This window comes from Bison bison, unplaced genomic scaffold, assembly GCF_000754665.1.
Source record: "Bison bison bison isolate TAMUID 2011002044 unplaced genomic scaffold, Bison_UMD1.0 scf7180017864481, whole genome shotgun sequence".
Lineage (NCBI taxonomy): Eukaryota > Metazoa > Chordata > Mammalia > Artiodactyla > Bovidae > Bison > Bison bison.
The window spans coordinates 3,105,551-3,126,371 of NW_011495041.1; the positions used below are offsets into that span (position 1 = coordinate 3,105,551).

The 20,821-nt window shown below is 37.0% G+C and overlaps 1 protein-coding gene across 2 annotated transcripts in view; it reads left to right on the plus strand.

The window, feature by feature from the left end:
* The first annotated feature begins 1,205 nt into the window (after positions 1-1,205).
* The window catches only part of SCAF4 (SR-related CTD-associated factor 4), a 43,611-nt gene continuing 23,995 nt past the window's right edge, over positions 1,206-20,821 (plus strand). For both annotated transcript variants that reach the window (XM_010862309.1, XM_010862310.1), the window contains exons 1-11: positions 1,206-3,566; positions 4,097-4,141; positions 5,345-5,506; positions 7,051-7,186; positions 7,511-7,650; positions 8,234-8,410; positions 12,391-12,575; positions 12,936-13,044; positions 17,314-17,478; positions 18,016-18,101; positions 18,792-18,982. In XM_010862309.1, coding sequence (XP_010860611.1) covers positions 3,495-3,566; positions 4,097-4,141; positions 5,345-5,506; positions 7,051-7,186; positions 7,511-7,650; positions 8,234-8,410; positions 12,391-12,575; positions 12,936-13,044; positions 17,314-17,478; positions 18,016-18,101; positions 18,792-18,982 — 1,468 coding nt within the window. In that variant the 5' untranslated portion in view covers positions 1,206-3,494. The remainder of the gene's footprint in view (positions 3,567-4,096; positions 4,142-5,344; positions 5,507-7,050; positions 7,187-7,510; positions 7,651-8,233; positions 8,411-12,390; positions 12,576-12,935; positions 13,045-17,313; positions 17,479-18,015; positions 18,102-18,791; positions 18,983-20,821) is intronic.

The window sequence follows — 20,821 nt, forward strand, 5'->3', positions numbered from 1 at the left end:
TTTCAATGTTAAGTGTTAAGCCAGCTTTTTCACTCTTCCTCTTTCACTTTTGGGCTTCCCTTGTGGCTCAGCTGGTAAAGAATCTGCCTACAATGTGGTAGACCTGGGTTTGATCCCTGGGTTGGGAAGATCCCCTGGAGGAGGGAAAGGCTACCCACTCCAGTATTCTGGCCTGGAGAATTCCATGGACAGAGGAGCCTGGCAGGCTACAGTCCATGGGGTCGCAAAGAGTTGGATACTACTGAGCGACTTTCACTTTCATCAAGAGGCTCTTCGGGTCCTCTTTGCTTTCTGCCATAAGGGTGGTATCATCTGTATATCTGAGGTTATTGATATTTCTCCCGGCAGTCTTGATTCCAGTTTGTGCTTCATCCAGCCTGGCATTTTACATGATGGAATGTTAGTCAAGCCATATGAAAAAAACTAAAGCAGTAAAGGTTTAGTTTCTGGTGTTTGTCCTGGTGTTCCTTTGTGTCGCCCCCTTTTCTGTGCTACATTGAAATATTTGGTATACTGTAGTTAGTTGTATCTTTGTTCCCTTCTTACTCGTCTTCCTGGTTTTGATTCTGTAACCTCTCAGTTTCTAGAAGGACCTCTGCTTTTTCAAGATCCATATTCCAGTCTGCTGAAATCTCTGCCTGGATTTTCAGTAGGCATCCCAAGTTAAATTCAGTATGTCTCATCGTTATCCCTGAACCAATGCAATATATATAGAGAGAGATGAGCACAGATGCCTACTTGGTATTTTGCCTGCATTCTCCATCAGAGTTAATGGTCTTTGCATGTATTTACAACAAGCAGCATTGTATAAGGAGTTGACTATATGGTTTATCCAGTAGTCATGTATGGATGTGAGAGTTGGACTATAAAGAAAGCTGAGTGCCGAAGAATTGATGCTTTTGAACTGTGGTGTTGGGAGAATACTCCTGAGAGTCCCTTGGACTGCAAGGAGATCCAACCAGTCCATCCTAAAGGAAATCAGTCCTGAGTAATCATGGGAAGGACTGATGCTGAAGCTGAAACTCCAGTACTTTGGCCACCTGATGCAAAGAACTGACTCACTGGAAAAGACCCTAATACTGGGAAAGATTGAAGGCAGAAGGAGAAGAGGACAACAGAGAATGAGATGGTTGGATGGCATCACTGACTCAATGGACATGAGTTTGAGCAAGCTCCGGGAGTTGGTGATGGACAGGAAGGCCTGGCATGCTGCAGTCATGGGGTCGCAGAGTTGGATACGACTGAGCGACTGAACTGAACTGATAATCTTAAGGATTGTGAGCTTTACAATCAACAAATTCTAGTCCAGACACATTCCCTGGGAATCATTTGAAAGCAGATGTAATCCTTTTTGGTATCGGCTCAAAACAGCTGTGACAATCTATGTTAATTGTTAATATGATTAAATAAGATGATGTACCACCTTATACTTAGGCACTTAGTGTTGATTCAAAATCAACTTCCTCTTGTCTTGAGTTGTGCCTTCTTTAGTGGAATAAATACCCTTCCTCTGTCTGTCTCTTAAATGGTAGCACTTAAATGCTCTCTTGCTGGTTTATTGCCTGAGTGATAGTTATACTGCTATATGGTATAGTCTGTACTTTAATTTTTTAAGATAAATGATTTAAATATAAACTGTAGAGCATTTCATCAGAAGATAGCACTAATCTGTCTTGTCTCCTCAGTTGGCTGGGGTTTTTTGTGTGTGTTGTTGTTGTTTTTTAATATGGGGAGTTCCTTACTGTAGAAATAATCAAGAATGTGGGACATTAAATGAATATTCGTGCTGGCTTAGGCTTCAGAGAAATATGATTCTCTAAGCTTTTAATGGCCAGAAAAGTAGTTCTCGCTGTTACTCATTCTTGAGATCGTGTATAAACTCTTTTTGTATCCAGTTTCTCTGCTTTAAGATCCAGAAAAGGAAATAGAACTGTAGTAATAAATAACTGTTTCAATAGCTTTTGTAACTTAGAAATGGGCAGAATATGCCCTTTTATAAACTGTGTGCTGCATACATTTTTCAGTTTGTATTGGAGTTGAAATACTTTAAATCGTTTCTTAGTTTCTCATTGGTTTATATAGTTTTAAAGATTACTGTCTCTAATTGTTTTTCAATTAGTGAGCATTTATTTTCACGGAGAATTTTTATTTTGTTGGAAATAAAGAATAATGACCCGAATTAGATAATGCCTTTTTAAAAAAATCAGTCATTGTGTTAGTATCTTTGTTTTTCCCATTCTCTGTGTTTTAGTATTGTTGTTCTTGTTCAGTCCTAAGTCATGTCCAACTCTTTGTGACCCCATGAGCTGCAGCATGCCAGGCTTCCCTGTCCTTCACGATCTCCCGGAGTTTACTCAAATTCATCTTAGTATCATTTATCAAAAAATTCTACCTTTCTCTGCTTAAACAAAGTACGTTTTTAGTTCTTATTTTGATCATATCTTGCATTGCATACTTTTTAAAAAAATTACTGTTACCACTATCTATAGTCCCATTGTGTCTGTAGTTTTGAAAAACTGCAAAAACTCTGTTGCCAGAGTATTTTGTTGACAGGTAGGGCTATTTATTCTGGAAAAGGAGACTTGTTCTTTAGGGTACCTTTTTAGTAGGTGTCCAGTAAAGATAGTCTGTGTCTTAGGGGTTCCATATTTGAAATTCCAGCATTAGTTGGAGAGAAATGGAAATATGATTCATGTAAGACTGATAATGCTTAGAAGGCCCTGAAACTTATTTCAAAATGTATTTTTAGAAGAATATGTATGCTTATGGTTAAAACAAAAACAAGATTTTAAGAAACTAGATATAAGCTTCTTCTTAATGTCAGAATTTTATCTTTATTACTCTTTATGGGCTCTCATTATATTTTGGTTGGGTTTAAATTTTAGGGGAAAGGAGTGTGCCTGTGTGGTTTCATCTCCTGGGACTCCCTGATTGTTGGATTTACTGTAGTGAAATTTGTTAAATACGGTGTCATTTTTATTCCTGACTAATCAAGAAATTGTGAATTCAAGTTTTATAATGACGTGTTAAGTTTCTTACCTGATGTAATACATGTGTATCTCCAAATGAACATCAGAATTATTTGAAGTCCTGCAAAATCTCAGTGAGGTTAGATTTGAAATATTAAATATTGAGTCACAGTATTGCCATTTTCAGTATAGGAACATGGTGTGTTTGTTTCCATTCAAATCAGTTTTGAGTTCTTCAGTAGGGTTTTGTAAATTTTCTGTATAGATTTTGTCAATTTTTTTTTACCTTTTCCCCCTTTTTTGCTGATTTTAGCATAATCTTTTCCCATTCTGTTTTCAAAGTGGTGATGCTAGTATGTAAGAAAGCTCTTGGTTTTTCTTTACCAGACAAATTATTAAACCTAGTTTTAGAAATTTTATTATTCTTTTAGTTACAAATATATTTGTTGAAATGAAGGGTAAACCTCTAATTTTACTTTTAATTAAAACTTTTTTCCTTTTTTTTTTTTAAAGCTCTTTTCACTTATGGATATGAAACCTCCCATCTCTCGAGCCAAGATGATTCTCATCACGAAAGCTGCTATTAAAGCTATAAAGGTAAGAGTAAAAGAAATATATTAATTTGGAAGGTGTTTTTTAAAATGTTGAAAATATTATTGTTAAATTTGAGGTTTCATATTGTGAAGTAGTTCAGGCCTAAGTCAAAGAGCACTAACCAGGCTTTGCTGAAAGTACATAATAACAACTGTATGATGTGTCTACATTGTAACATATTTCAAAATCTGTTACGTTGTATTTCCTCTTTATATTTTTTAACTTTATTGAGGTATAGTTGACAGATTTAGTAGTAGGTAATAGAGCACGGTTTGATGCACATGTACGTTGTGAAATGATTACCTTATACTAATTGACACATCCATCACCTCACGTAGTTACCTTGTTTATGTGTGGTTAAGAATTTTTTGAGTTGTTGACTATGGATTATTTACTAGGGTTCGTTCAGTATTACCTTGAGAATTATTCAAATTGTACAAATTTTGAGGTTTTAGGTATTTTCTAATTTTAGGAAATGTATTGAAGAGAAAAGTGTGTTAGCTGGATAATGATATTCTTTTTGTTCTTTTCAGCTTTATAAGCATGTGGTTCAAATAGTAGAAAAGTTCATCAAAAAGGTAACTATCCATTTTATTATTACCTCATTTTAGTTATGATCAATATTGTAATGTACTTTGTGAGTTGTAATTTGAATAATTACTTCTAAAGTCACTCTACAGAAAAGTTGTCACTGGAAGTCTTGTTTTTTTGTTTCATAACAAAACGAAAATATATAGCAGTACTGTTGATTGAGTACTTACTATGAGTCAGGATTCGAAATAGTTTTTTGTCTGCTCGAGCCTTCTCTCCCCATTGCCCTGATGACTCTTTTGACTTTTAACTTATCTTGTAGTACTTCAAATGAAATCACTGTGGTGTTTTCAACTTCCCTTTCTCCCATCATAATTAAACCACTTTTCACTTCTACAGTTATATGTTGTTTGATAACATATGTAACATTAGCACATGTCTACGTCAGTAAAGGACTGAGAAAGGAGACTTAGACATCATTGTCTTCTCCCCCAACCTAGAGCTGTACCTTTTTTTTTTTTTTTTTAAACTGTTTTGGCCATGCCACGTGGCTTGCAGAATCTTAGTTCCCCAACCAGGGATCAAGCTGTGCCCCCTGCATTGGAAATATGGAGTCTGTTTTCCTTAGTATAAATTTCTAGAAATAGGGTTGTTGGATCAAACAAGGCTTTGTGTTTATTGCTAAATTATTTTTCATAAAGGTTGTACCACCAGAAATGTTTGCCAGTGTCTGTCTATTCATTTTATCTTGTCAGTTTGTAAGGCCAAGAATGACTTTGCCTTTTGGGTTTTGTTTCTCTGATACTGTACTTTAATAGAATTGAAATTAATATTTTGGTTAAAATTGGCTTTTTGATAATTTTAAAAGTTAAAAGTTATTTTTTGAGCAGGATGAATGAGAGTAGATTTTTCCATAATAAGTAGATCTGTATGGAGGTGGCTTAGGCATTGATAAAGTAATGCTGATTCTAGGAAGTTGGAAGTGGGGGAGGACAGAGGGATCAGAAAAAAGTAAAATATTGGGAGTCTGAAACATCAAGAGAATGGTAGTTCTCTACAGACCTGTGGGAATCTTGACAGGCTAGCCAATAAGAGAATTTAACATTTAAGTAGTTAATCACTTAAATTAATAACTTTAGTTATTTCTGTAGAAATAACCTTGAATATATAGTTTCATAAGAGTGAGATTAATGGGTGTCAAATTGTGATTTACTTTTCTTGTATTGACTTTACATCTTTAATCTTTGTAGTGTAAACCAGAATACAAGGTTCCAGGATTATATGTAATCGACTCAATTGTGCGACAGTCTCGTCATCAGTTTGGAACTGATAAAGATGTTTTTGGGCCAAGATTCTCTAAAAACATAACTGCCACATTCCAATATCTGTATCTTTGTCCATCTGAAGATAAGGTATAGTTTATAATTTTTAAATTAAACTTGTATTCTTACTCTATTCTTAAATGTATATTAGGTATTTAAAGCCTACTGTATTATTAGAAAGGTAATCACATAGTGATCTCTGTGAACTTGAAACAAAACCCAGTTTTTTTCTATAGTAGTCATATCTATTTTCTTGTGAAGTCCTTCAGAAATGTTGTACTTTTGAAATACAAAAGGAGCATCAGTTCAGTTCAGTCGCTCAGTCGTGTCTGACTCTTTGAAACCCCATGAGTCGCAGCACACCAGGCCTCCCTGTCCATCACCAACTCCCGGAGTTCACCCAAACTCAACGTCCATCGAGTCGGCGATGCCGTCCAGCCATCTCATCCTCTGTCATCCCCTTCTCCTGCACCCAATCCCTCCCAGCATCAGAGTCTTTTCCAATGAGTCAACTCTTCACATGAGGTGGCCAAAGTATTGGAGTTTCAGCTTTAGCATCAGTCCTTCCAAAGAACACCCAGCACTGATCGCCTTTAGAATGGACTGGTTGGATCTCCTTGCAGTTCAAGGGACTCTCAAGAGTCTTCTCCAACACCACAGTTCAAAAGCATCAATTCTTCAGCACTCAGCTTTCTTCACAGTCCAACTCTCACATCCATACATGACCACTGGACAAAAAAAAGGAGCATCATCTTTCTTTAAAGAAAACATTATTAGAAAGATTTCTTGTGACTGAATGGTAAAGAAATTCTGCAGTAGAGGAGGACAGTGCTTATCTCAAATTGTTGTTTATTCCAGAAGGAAGGGACCAATCATTGACTTTCCCCATCATATAGAGATGTTGAAGTATAAATGATATTCATTAGCAATCAGACTACTGTATTTAATTCCTCACATTTATAGCTGGTTTTACTCTGTACTATAAAAAGATAGAAAAACATAGACAAAAAACTAGACTCTAATAGATAGGAGAAATACACTGGTAAGCTCAGAATAACAAAGACTAGAGCCTGTATAATAAAGGACATATGAATTTGCATGTTATGGATTCTCTGTATTCCTGGAGGAATGCTCTTGTGGGAAAGATATACAAGAGAAAAGTTCATTCCTAGAGGAGGAGATAAGAGTTGTAACCATGAATAACACATTTTCTCTGGATCTCCTTCAAATTTGGTAACCCACAAAACAACTTACCTAGCAATTAGAGGCCAGTTAATTGTGTTAAATATTTTAACTATTAAAATCATCCTGGATTTTACTCTTCTTAGATAACTGAATTTTTTGGTTTCTTTGTAATCATAAATATGAAAATTTCAAGTAATTCTAATGCATTTCTTTTGACTCTCTAGGTTAATTTTTTGTTTTTTTTCTCTCCCTGTTTCTTACCCTGGATTACACTACTGAAGGAAGGCCAGTTAGAGTAGTTTAATGAGGCTGTAATTCTGCTGATAGATTGTTTTCTAACAGATATAGCATGGAAATGTTAGCCTGTGGTGTTTTGTTCTCTCTTTTCATAAGAGGTATAATTATTTATGCTAATACTTATTATATATTCATGTTTTTTCACATAACAGAGTAAAATAGTTCGTGTATTGAACCTTTGGCAAAAAAATGGAGTATTCAAAATTGAAATTATTCAGCCTCTTTTGGACATGGCAGCAGGAACCAGTAATGCTGCTCCAGTAACAGAAAATGTTACTAATAATGAAGGTAAGGTCAGGTGTGTCTGTGCACTTAGAGAATTGTGTCATTTTTTGTACATGATATGTTTGGAATCTATTTATAGTGATGGAATTTTTCTATAAGAAGGAAACTTGAGTTTACATCTTGGAAGATAAAGTTTTCTTCCCATCATTATTTCTAATAAAAGTATTCAGTGCGTGTTGCAGTATAGGCTGTAATACCATAATCTATATTTTTTACTGTATGTTAAACTGAATAGAGTATTGTTTTAGTAAAGAAGCTTAATGGAGTTTAAAGGAAATATTTATGAGTTAAAAGTTTTTGAGGCCTTAATGATCTTTTCTTTTTTAGGTTCACCTCCACCTCCAGTTAAAGTTTCTTCTGAACCTCCACAAGCCACTACAAACTCTGTACCAACTGTACCGCAGTTGCCCAGCTCTGATGCTTTTGCTGCTGTGGCCCAACTGTTTCAGACAACTCAAGGTCAACAGGTAAACTGTCTATCCAAAGATTAAATAGTTTGCAGTTAGGTACTGTTGTCAGTTCTTATTTTACATTCCTGGTTACCGAGCACATTGTGAGGAGGGAATATATCTACTGGAAAAGTCTTTGTGAGGAAGGATACTAGGGGACATGTGGGAGAGGTAAGCAAGGGAGCAGCACACTGAGGAATGGTGTGCCCCTTTGGAGAGAGCTGCAGAGCTCTCAGGGTGGTGGAGTTGCTCACAGTGCTAGTTACAAAATTATATGGATTAATGCAGACGATTTTTTTACACTTTTTTAGAAAACATATATACATTGTTCACAATTCAGTGTATTTTCTCTTCTCTCTGACCATCATTGTCTACCATTGGCGTCATCAGCATATACTTTTAACCTTAAGTGACACACATTGTATCCCTGATATATTTATTCAGGATAAACTTAACCATTACTAAAAGGTTGGTTCCTTTTTCCAAGTTCCTCTGTGCCTGTGCTATTTTGATTCACCATTTTTTTTTTTTTAAGTAAATTAACTTTTGATACTGTGATTATCCTTTGTTGTGTGGTTTATCAGTTTTCCCATTCTTTAAGCTTCAGCAGATCCTTCAGACTTTTCAACAGCCTCCAAAACCACAGTCTCCCGCCATTGACAATGCCGTGATGGCTCAGGTTCAGGCTATCACAGCTCAGTTAAAGACAGCTCCTACACAACCACCTGAACAAAAAGCTGCTTTCCCCCCACCTGAACAAAAAACTGCATTTGACAAGGTATGCTTCTCTCACATAACCCATCCCATTGTTTATATCGCTCTGTAGAAGTTAACCCTTTTCTGACTTACTTGGATTGTTCATTTAGTTATTTGAGGGATTTTCCCCCTCGGCATCAAAACATTGACTCTTATTCTTGGTTATAAATGTGATATATATTCATTGCAGAATTCTCAATATAAGAGAAAAGTAAACAGTATAAAGGAAACAGAGCATTCATCATTAACCCCCTTACTCAAGGATAACTACTGTAACATTCTGCTATATATCTTTTCAGAATTGATTTCCTGTGGATATAGTCTTTTCTTTTTTGGTCATTATGTATCTGTGTGTTTGTGTGTATGTGTGTGTACATACATATATAAAAATAGGTATTTTTAATCTATATACATAAATATATATACACATTGTTTTTAACTGGTTTATTTTTCATCTTAATCCTCATGTCTCTGGGTGGTTGTTAAGGTTAATAGCTATAAATCTACTATGTACTGAGTGCTCATTAGGATTATTCCATTACATGGACACATCAGTTTAACCATTTCCCCTGTTGAAAGACATTTAAGTTGCTTTCTGTTTTCTGTTGTTGAAAACATTAGTTACCTTATCTATAATATGAAAGTTTGGGTTGGTTTAGTGTCTTCAAACTTCTCTTTTGGGCCTTAGTTATGTTTAAGGAGCTCCCACTAAGGGTATGCTGCTGCTGCTGCTAAGTAGCTTCAGTCGTGTCCGACTCTGCGACCCCATAGACGGCAGCCCACCAGGCTCTGCCGTCCCTGGGATTCTCCAGGCAAGAACACTGGAGTGGGTTGCCATTGCTTTCTCCATTGTGTGAAGGTGAAAAGTGAAAGTGAAGTCGCTCAGTCGCTTCCGACTTGTAGCGACCCCATGGACTGCAGCCTACCAGGCTCCTCCATCCATGGGATTTTCTAGGCAAGAGTACTGGAGTGGCTTGCCTTCTCCGCACTAAGGGTATAGGTGTGTTGAAAATGCACAGCTCAGAGCTTCCTGTTGAAATGTTTGCCTAAACAACTCCACTCTTACCTGTTTGTGTCTTGTCTATATATGACAATATAAAATTTAATTTCATTTTACAAGTTGCAGTACAAAAAAACACAAAAGTTTGATAATCCTAGAAAGAACTTTTAATTTAATCATCTCTAAATATCTGTTTCTTTCTAGCATTCTAAGATACAATAACTGTTGCTAGTAGTTAATATTAAGAATCTATATGGAAATTACTGCTTGTTATTCTATCTATATGATTTATGAGTGACTACTGATTAAAAGAAGGTTGGATTAAAATTTTTGAGTACAAAAGAAGTACATGCTTTTAGGGGGAAGAAATGCAGATAATACAGAAAGTTCTGAAGTGAAAAGGGAAATCAGTTCCACTGATTTGTGTATGGTTTTTCAGACCTGTTTCCTCTGCATATGTGAACATAAATTGTTAAGTGCTGTGGTTTTGTTTTTTAGTCTTCTGTTCTATGTTGTGATTGGGAAAATTCTCCCCACTTGTATTAAAAATTCTCTATTTCTCCTAGTAGTTTTACATTTCTGTTTTTTATGTTTGTCTCAATGTATCAAGAACTTATACTAGCATACAGTTCAAGATAGTTAAACCTTTATATTTTTGGAGTAGCCAATTCTCCCTCACAATTTTTGTCATACACTTTTTTCTATGTCTGTCTCTAGATACCATTTTGTCCCACTAGTATCTGTGTTTGTTTTGGCATCATAGCAGTTTAAACACTTGCAACTTACAGTTCATTTCTGGATGTGTTTTCTGCCTTTATTCTTTTTCAGACATTCCTTGCCTATTCTTGGGCATGTGAATTGGTATGTTCCAGAGAAACAGGACCAGTTACAGGCACAGACACACAAAGGGGAGAAGGGGGGTATTTTTTTTTAAGGGATTGGTTCATGTAGTTGTCAAGTGTAAGTTAGAGTGTCAGGCTGGAAATCCAGGTAAGAGTTAATGCTGCAGTCTTGAGTCTAAATTCTGCAAAGCAAAAGGTTTTCCTGTTGCTGTCTTGAGAATGCTGTCTTTGGGAAACCCTGCTATAAGGCCTTTGACTGATTGATTGAGGCACACCCATATTGTGGAAGGTGTTTGTTTATTCACAGTCCACTAATTTAAATGTTAGTCACTTTTCTTTTTCTTTGCTGCTCCATGCAGCTTAAAGGATTTTAGTTCCCCAACCAGGGATTGAACCTTAGGCTCATGGTGGTGAAAGTGCAGAGTACTAACCACTGGATCACCAGGGAATTCCCTGTTAATCACATTTTTAAAATACCATCAGAGCAACATCTAGGTTAATATTTGACCAAACAACTGGACATCATAACCTAGCCAAGTTGGCACGTATACAGTTGACCATCACAGCATGCTTTTCCAGATGAGCTGAGTGTTAGCATAAATTTTTATGAATTTACAAGTTAATTTAAGAAGTACTGATAATTTCTTATATAGAATCTCAATTTACTAGGTTTCTGATTTTTTTTATATTTGTTTCATTTATTCTTAGATAATTTACTCATTTTTCATGTTTAGTGTTTCATAACACTTCCATGTCCAAATCTTTGCAATCCTATGGACTGTAGCCCACTAGGCTCCTCTGTCCATAGGATTTTCCAGGCAAGAATACTGGAGTGAGTTGCCATTTCCTCCTCCAAGGGATCTTCCCAACCCAGGGATCAAACCGGCACCTCCTATGGCCCCTGCATTCCAGGCAGATTCTTTACTTCTGAGCCACCCTGGAAGCCCAGTTGATGCTGTTGAGGGAAACTATTGAATTTTTATGTTATCTTGTAAATTATCTTGTTTTCTCTAGTTGGTTCTCTCACATTTTGTAGGCTGCTAAATTTGACTTTTCCCCTTCAACATCTAGACCTGTTTCTTTTTTTTTTTTTTACTGTCTTGATGGCTAGGACTTCCAGAAAAATAAAATGTTGAGTAATAGCAGTGCTAGCAGTGGCATTCGTATTTTGTTGTTCATTTGAATTGCAACTAATTCCTCTAGTGTTTTATCTTAAGTGGATTGATCAATGTTTGTTCTTTACATTAAGTTTAGAAAAAGGAATTGTGCTTTGCTTTTGACTGAGAAGGTCTATTTTAAGCTAGTCAAACAGCTGACTGGGAACAGCTTGTCTGTTTCAGCCTCTTTGTAGATGTTCAGTTTCCTTAAAAGCAGCAGAAATATCTTTTTAGATAGTAGGGCTCAGTTAAATTTTTTAATTGCTTCAGATGTTTTCCCAAAGCAATAGGTTTGAATCGTAAAACTTCTGAGGAACATGTCTATATGTGATAAACTGCAGAGAGTTCTTTTGTTGTTTTTGTAGATAGTTTAAACCTAAGTTTTTTTGTTTTGTTTTTTATATTTTATTTATTTTTGGCTGTGCCAAGTCTTCGTTGCTGTGCAGGCTTTTTCTAGCTGCAGCAAGCGGGGGCTACTCTCTAGTCTCCTTGTGTTGGCTTTTCTTGTTGTGGAGCACAGGCGCTAGGACACGCAGGCTGCAGGAGCTGCGGCTCTCGGGCTCTCGAGCACAGGCGCGTTAGTTGTGGCACACAGGCTTAGCTGCTCCACGGCATATGGAATCTTCCCAGACCAGGGATCAAACCTGTGTCTCTTGCACTGGCAGGCAGAGTCTTCACCCCTGAGCCGATCATCAGGGAAGCCCTAGACCCGAGTTTTAATTTTGGCTCCTGTCATTGACTCTATTAATGTTGAGTTACTTAAATATTCACTGTATACCTCTGTAAAAAAGCAATGGTAGTACCTTTTTTGTGTGTGCAAAAATTGTGTGTGCAAAAATTGTCTGTGCGCCAAAGTCCCTTAGAAGCATGTGGGAAAATGAAATTGTACATCACAGCATAGCAGGGTTATAGATGATGGTGAATGTCTGTTTTTATAAAGCTTTTTTTGTGCAGTGAATCACAACCTGAATTTTAAAACGGAATATTGGCATACCTCTTGCAGAAGCTACTTGATAGATTTGATTATGATGATGAGCCAGAAGCAGTGGAAGAATCCAAGAAAGAAGATGCTGTTGCTGCCTCGGCCACCACAACACCTGCTCCTGCCGCTGTTGTGCCCACTACGCCGGCCACCGCCGCTGCACCTTCTGTGGCTGCGCCCACTGCCTCTCCTCCACAGGCACCCTTGTACGTCACTTTCTTTTGATTCCTCAGCAGATAGAACTTTGGTAGTCATTACAAGGCATAATGCAAGTAACACTTAATAGTCATTTTTCATATAGCGTCTTCTAAAATTCTTTTAAAAATTGTGGTATTTGGGGATTTCTTCTGAATGGGGAGGGGATCCTGTCAGATTTACAATAAAAAATGACTTTTATTTTGGGAATAATGCTGAGTTTTTAAGTTAATATAGGTAAATAAATGATTAAGTAAAATGTTGATTGTTAACAACTCCTGAACAGCAATCTGTAAGTTTGTGTAGCGTAAATGTGGCCAAGAATGATGTGTTTTTGAATGGGTAAAAAGAAGACTGCTCATCTCTTTTAGTGGGTTTCCTGGAGATGGCATGCCGCAACCAACATATGCCCAACATCAGAACATGGATCAGTTTCCGCCTCGAATGATGGCAGTGCAGCAGGATCCAGTGCACCATCAGGTAGAGGCATTTCTAATTACCTAAGACGTGTTCATTAGCGCGTCTGGGTTGCACTTGCCAGAGTAGTAGTATTTAGCTGTGTGGGTGGCTGAATAGTCCTTAAGCTGTACTAAAAGCTGTCAAGCACATAACTGATTTGAGTTGCTTTTTTGCTTTAATTAAAACAAGGATGCTAAATATTCATGCTAATAATTTAATAGGTATTTTTATTTAAATAGTTTAGAGAGAGATTGTTGGTTCTATTTTAAGGAACTGAGCTATTTAGTTATACACCTTTTCCCCTTCTGAGAAGCCTTTTTTTCCCCCGCTTTTCACTTTTATTTATTAATTTTTGTGGTACACTGTGTTTTGCAGGATCTTAGTTCCCCAGCCATGGGTTGAACCTGTGCTGCCTGCATTGAGAGCACAGAGTCTTAACCACTGGACTGCCAGGGAGGTCTCCCTTTTTTCTTTATTAATGTTGTGTGACTTGTTGCTTTAGAGGGCTTTCAGCTCTTCAGCAGTCAGGAATATAGTTTGAAATCTGCAATATAAGGTAAGGAGGACATCATACTGGAGAATTTCAGGAAGTTAGACTGTGTTTGTTCGTTGGATCTATTTTAATAAATTCTCTAATTCAGAGTTTTCTAAACTTGTCCGTACATCTCAGTTGGAGGAACATACTACAAAATACATATCCTAGACTTCTGGTGCTATAGTCAATCTTAGAGAATCTTTATTTATTTTAATTATGTGATGATTCTGTTGTACCACCAGCCTTTGGGAAATGCTCCTTTTAGACTTAATTTAGAAAGTGCTCTAAGAAACCTTTTAGAATATATTCATTTTCTTATCTGTATCATGTTCAATCCATTATATATAAAGGCATACCTTGTTTTTTTATTTTTCACAGATCCTGAACTTTTTTTTTTTTTTTAAACAAATTGAAGGTTTATGGCAACCATGGGTTGTCAAATGATTATTGGCATTTTTTTTAGCAAGATAGTACTTTTTAGTTAAAGCATATACATTGTTTTATTTGGATATATTGCACACTTACTGAACTGCAGTAAGTGTGAGCATAAGTTTTAAATGCTGTGAAAACCAAAATATTCATGTGACTCACTTTATTGCAGTATTCATTTTATTACAGTGGTCTGCAATCAAATCCATCATATTTTGAGATATGCTTGTATTTGGTCATATGAAACTGACATTGTGATTTAGTGACTTGTTGATCAGTTCAGTTCAATCGCTCAGTCGTGTCTGACTCTTTGTGACCCCATGAACTGCAGCACGCCAGGCTTCCCTGTCCATCGGCAACTCCTGGAGTTTATCCACACTCATGTCTTTTGAGTCGGTGATGCCATCCAACCACCTCATCCTCTGTCGTCTCCTTCTCCTCCTGCCCTCAATCTTTCCCAGCATCAGGGTCTTTTCAAATGAGTCAGTTCTTCGCATCAGGTGGCCAGAGTATGGGAGTTCCAGCTTCAACATCAGTCCTTCCAATGAACACCCAGGACTGATCTCCTTTAGGATGGCCGGGTTGGATCTCCTTGCAGTCCAAGGGACTCTCAAGAGTCTTCTCCAACACCACAGTTCAAAAGCATCAGTTCTTTGGCACTTAGCTTTCTTCATAGTCCAACTCTCACATCCATACGTGACTACTGGAAAAACCATAGCCTCGACTAGATGGACCTTTGTTGGCAAAGTAATGTCTCTACTTTTTAATATGCTGTCTAGGTTGGTCATAACTTTCCTTCCAAGGAGTAAGCGTCTTTTAATTTCATGGCTGCAGTCACCATCTGCAGTGATTCTGGAGCCCCCAAAAAATAAAGTCAGCCACTGTTTCCCCATCTATTTGCCATGAAGTGATGTGACCAGATGCCATGATCTTAGTTTTCTGAATCTTGAGCTTAAACCAACTTTTCCACTCTCCTCTTTCACTTTCATCAAGAGGCTCTTTAATTCCCCTTCACTTTCTGCCATAAAGGTGGTGTCATCTGCATATCTGAGGTTATTGATGTTTCTCCTGGCAATCTTGAGTCCAGCTTGTGCTTCCTCCAGCCCAGCGTTTCTCATGAAGTACTCTGCATGTAAGTTCAGTAAGCAGGGTGACAATATACAGCCTTGACATACTCCTTTTCCCATTTGGAACCTGTCTGTTGTTCCATGTCCAGTTCTAACTGTTGCCTCCTGACCTACATACAGATTTCTCAAGAGACAGGTCAGGTGGTCTGGTATTCCCATCTCTTTCAGAATTTTCCAGTTTATTGTGATCCACACAGTCAAAGGCTTTGGCATGGTCAATAAAGCAGAAATAGATGTTTTTCTGGAACTCTCTTGCTTTTCATGATCCAGCAGATGTTGGCAATTTGATCTCTGGTTCCTCTGCCTTTTCTAAAACCAGCTTGAACATCAGGAAGTTCACAGTTCACATATTGCTGAAGCCTGACTTGGAGAATTTTGAGCATTACTTTACTAGCACATGAGATGAGTGCAATTGTGCGGTAGTTTGGGCATTCTTTGGCATTGCCTTTCTTTGGGATTGGATTGAAAACTGACCTTTTCCAGTCCTGTGGCCACTGCTGAGTTTTCCAAATTTGCTGGCATATTGAGCACTTTCACAGCATCATCTTTCAGGATTTGAAATAGCTCAACTGGAATTCCATCACCTCCACTAGCTTTGTTCGTAGTGATGCTTCCTAAGGCCCACTTGACTTCACATTCCAGAATGTCTGGCTCTAGGTGAGTGATCACAGTATCGTGATTATCTGGATCATGAAGATCTTTTTTGTACAGTTCTTCTGTGTATTTTTGCCATCTCTTCTTAATATCTTCTGCTTCTGTTAGGTCCATACGATTTCTGTCCCTTATTGAGCCCATCTTTGCATGAAATATTCCCTTGGTACCTCTTAATTTTCTTGAAGAGATCTCTATTCTTTCCCATTCTATTGTTTTCCTCTATTTCTTTGCACTGATCACTGAGGAAGGCTTTCTTATCTCTCCTTGCTATTCTTTGGAACTCTGCATTTAAATGGGTATGTTTCCTTTTCTCCTTTGCTTTTTGCTTCTCTTCTTTTCACAGCTATTTGTAAGATCTCCTCAGACAGCCATTTTGCCTTTTTGCATTTCTTTTTCTTGGGGATGGTCTTGCTACCTGTCTCTTGTACAATGTCATGAACCTCTGTCCATAGTTCCTCAGGCACTCTATCAGATCTAGTCCCTTAAATCTATTTCTCACTTCCACTGTATAATCATTAGGGATTGATTTAATTTAGGTCATACCTGAATGGTCTAGTGATTTTCCCTTCTTTCTTCAATTTAAGTCTGAATTTGGTAATAAAGGAGTTCATGATCTGAGCTACAGTCAGCTCCCGGTCTGGTTTTTGCTGACTGTATAGAGCTTCTCCATCTTTGGCTGCAACGAATATAATCAGTCTGATTTCAGTGTTGACCATCTGGTGATGTCCATGTAGAGTCTTCTCTTGTTTTGTTGGAAGAGGGTATTTGCTATGACCAATGTGTTCTCTTGACAAAACTCTATGACTTGTTGATAGATGAAATTTAAAAAATATTTTCTCATCCTGTTTAAAATACAAATGAAACCTATGAACTTAATTCCAAATGTTTAACAATTATGATAGTTTATTAATAATTTAGAGAGACTGCTTTTTTATATTATAGTGATATAACACTATAATTGTATAATTGTATTGGCATTAGAATGTTAAGTGTATAAAATTGTTAGATTGTGAACATAGTACTCTCATTATAATGATATTTCAAACCCTAAATAAATTCAGCCGTAGGCATGTTGGCTGAAACTCCCCTTGGAGTAAAACTTAAAACAAACTTAGAAGTCAGTGCTTCTAAATACTTTTCCTCCCCTAAAGCTTAATTGCCTTTAAAGTTGAAGAGAGAATATTTGCAGTAGAGTACCTCTGATTTTAAGTTTAGTCTGTCACATTGCTTTCTCATATAAATGAAGGTATGTTTTTATAAATGAAGGTATGTTTTTAAATTATAAAACCTGACATTTGTGTTAATTTTAAAATGAGTTGTAGGATTTTTAAGCTGTGTTCTTGGATATAAGCAGTTTCTTTGGATAAAAATTGTATATGTAGAAATTGTTGGTCATGGTTGAATGTCATAGTTTTTCCTTGATCAAAATTTATTGAAGATGTTTTAGTTTTATATAAAGTTAACTAAAATTTTTAAAAAATTATTTTTGGTAGCAGTTACTTAAAATCTACTCATACAACTTTTTTTTGTTTTAAAACAAACAAGGTTCCACTTCCTCCTAATGGACAGATGCCAGGCTTTGGCCTTCTTCCTACACCTCCGTTTCCTCCCATGGCTCAGCCCGTGATTCCTCCAACTCCACCTGTGCAGCAGCCCTTCCAAACTTCCTTTCAGGCACAAAATGAGCCACTTACACAGAAGGCACATCAGGTAAAGCTTCATTCTCCGGTTGCTGGTTATTTTTTGGTTCCCTTGATTTACAAGCAGATTCCTGCCTGTTTGTTGGCTTTCTATCTTCAGTTTTGAATATGAAGAAAAACTATTAACTGTGGGAATATATTCACCTTTTCTGTGACCTAACTTATTCTTTTGGGAAGCGGACATAATAATACTATAAATTTTCATAGGGTTCATGAGGATTGAGATAGAGTATGGAATGCTTAAACAGTGCCTAATTCATTGCTTTAGGTGATGGTTTGTTAACACAGTATGTTAACTTTCACAAAATAATTTCCAGAAGTAGATAAGTATTTCTTCTTTGTTTGTGAGCCATATGAAAAAAACTTTTCCCACTCATGCCCAGTCATCATTAAGCTAGTAATTAGGTCTCAAGTAATCATAAGAGAACTTTCTGGGCAAGAGATTTGTAATTTAGCATTTTGTAAGTTTTTGGCCTCTTTTTTTCTATTTATAATTTCCATTTTCTCCTTTAATGATGGGTTTTGTATTTTGTTTTTCTTTTTAAAGGAAATGGAAGTAGAACAACCTTGTATTCAAGAGCCTAAGCGGCACATATCTGATCACAGAAAGTCAAGATCTAGATCAGCATCCAGGTAGTTTATAGAAAATGTTAATCCAGATGTTCATGTTTTGAGAGACTTAGTATTTAATTGTTTTTAGATGTATGGGATTAATAAAATAACACTTGGTATGTTTGTATGCATGAGTAGAATGGGGGCAGGAGACATATTAGTTTTAAAAAACTAAGTCATCTTAGCCAGTATTTTTTCCCTCTGAGTTTCTGTAATGCCTGTTTACAGATATGCATGGAATTGTAAGATTTATGTATTCAAAGTTCCTTTACCAATTTATCAAGCCAAAAAAAAAAAAGTGGAAAGAAAGTAAGGAATACTATAATCAGATCACATATTTTTAATTGCTACAGAAAAAAAAGACTTTTCTGAGAAGATAGAGAACAGCAATCACAGTATATCTCTGTGATGACATTAGCTTTTTCATTACAAAGATGTCATTTAAAATAATACTAGAGGTATCAAAGATGAGAGATACTTTTTTATAAGTTAGCAAACTTGTTTATAATATACATGTGCTTTCTAACTTTGTGCATATTAAAAATCCTTAAAATGAATTCCCTACTGTCAAATTCTTACACATCTTACAAATTCTTACATATCTTACATTAAATTCCCTAGTTGTATTTTTTTCTTCTTGCGATTAACACATGCTGAAGTTTTCTTTATTTCCGTATATTAATCCATTCTCCTTTGTCCTGAAAATATTAGGTCACCGAAAAGGAGACGATCTCGATCTGGTTCTAGATCTCGAAGGTCTCGGCATCGACGTTCTCGATCTAGGTCCAGAGATAGACGCCGACATTCTCCTCGGTCTCGATCCCAAGAAAGACGAGATCGAGAAAAGGAAAGAGAACGCCGACAGAAAGGCCTTCCTCAGATCAAAGCAGAAACCGCAAGTGGTAAGTGAACGTTTATAATTCACATTTCTTGCATTTTTTTTTTCATGTCGTAAGTTTTAAATGCTTTGTAACCACTTAGGAAAATACTGCTTTCTTGGGTCTTGTCTGTTTGTACTCTGGCGTATACCTTTAGATTTGCTTTTGTACCTATAGCTGGCTGTGAATCAGCAACGAGAAGTGAGCCAAACTAACAGTGATACGTAATAGTGTGTCTTGAGTCAAGTGTATAAAATATAGTTGTTAACTAGTTCTGCACACTGAGGAAAGGTGGGGGTGCTCCTCCAGAACAACTAATACCCTCTTACTTTATAAAGATACACAATTTATAGGGTGTGTTAGCTTGCATTATCTCCTGAATTTCATGATATGTTTAGAATATGTTTAATAATATATAGTAGATATTCTTGATATAAGTCTATAGCTGTTAATGAAATTTTAATTGATAATATGACTTGGGCATATATAAAACTTCTGACCCTGCAGGGCTTATTATCTAGGACACAGCATGAAACAAAAATCATTACACTCGACAGTTGAAAAGGGACAGCTACTTACAGTGAACAAAAGCACTGAATTGGTTGGTGATCAAGGTCTTTGGGATCAAGGCTTTAACTCCTTTGTTCACTTGCCAAGGGCATTCTTGGGCAAGATGCTGCTTCTCTGACTCTTTACATAGATGAAATCTTTAGATGTGTCTTCAAAAGACCAGTTTTTTCCCACCTCATCGGTTTACCTTTCACTATCCTGGTTCCTAGAATGTCGACATTCACTCTTGCCATCTCTTGTTTGACCACTTCCAATTTACCTTGATTCATGGACCTGACATTCCAGGTTCCTATGCAGTATTGATCTTTACAGCATCAGACCTTGCTTCTATCACCAGTCACATCCACAGCTGCGTATTCTTTTTGCTTTGGCTCCATCCCTTCATTCTTTCTGGAGTTATTTCTCCACTGATCTCCAGTAGCATATTGGGCACCTACTGACCTGGGTAGTAGGTCACATGCTAGTAAAGTAATGCTCAAAATTCTCCAAGCCAGGCGGCTTCAGCAGTATGTGAACCGTGAACTTCCTGATGTTCAAGCTGGTTTTAGAAAAGGCAGAGGAACCAGAGATCAAATTGCTAACATCCACTGGATCATGGAAAAAGCAAGAGAATTCCAGAAAAACATCTATTTCTGCTTTATTGACTGCCAAAGCCTTTGACTGTGTGCATCACAATAAACTGTGGAAAATTCTGAAAGAGATGGGAATACCAGACCACCTGACTTGCCTCTTGAGAAATTTGTATGCAGGTCAGGAAGCAACAGTTAGAACTGGACATGGAACAACAGACTGGTTCCAAATAGGAAAAGGAGTATGTCAAGGCTGTATATTGTCACCCTGCTTACTTAACTTATATGCAGAGTACATCATGAGAAACGCTGGACTGGAAGAAACACAAGCTGGAATCAAGATTGCCGGGAGAAATATCAATAACCTCAGATACGCAGATGACACCACCCTTATGGCAGAAAGGAAAGAGGAACTAAAAAAGCCTCTTGATGAAAGTGAAAGTGGAGAGTGTAAAAGTTGGCTTAAAGCTCAACATTCCGAAAACAAAGATTATGGCATCCGGTACCACCACTTCATGGGAAATAGATGGGGAAACAGTGGAAACGGTGTCAGACTTTATTTTTCTGGGCTCCAAAATCACTACAGATGGTGACTGCAGCCATGAAATTAAAAGATGCTTACTCCTTGGAAGGAAAGTTATGTCCAACCTAGATAGCATATTCAAAAGCAGAGACATTACTTTGCCAACAGAGGTTTGTCTAGTCAAGGCTATGGTTTTTCCTG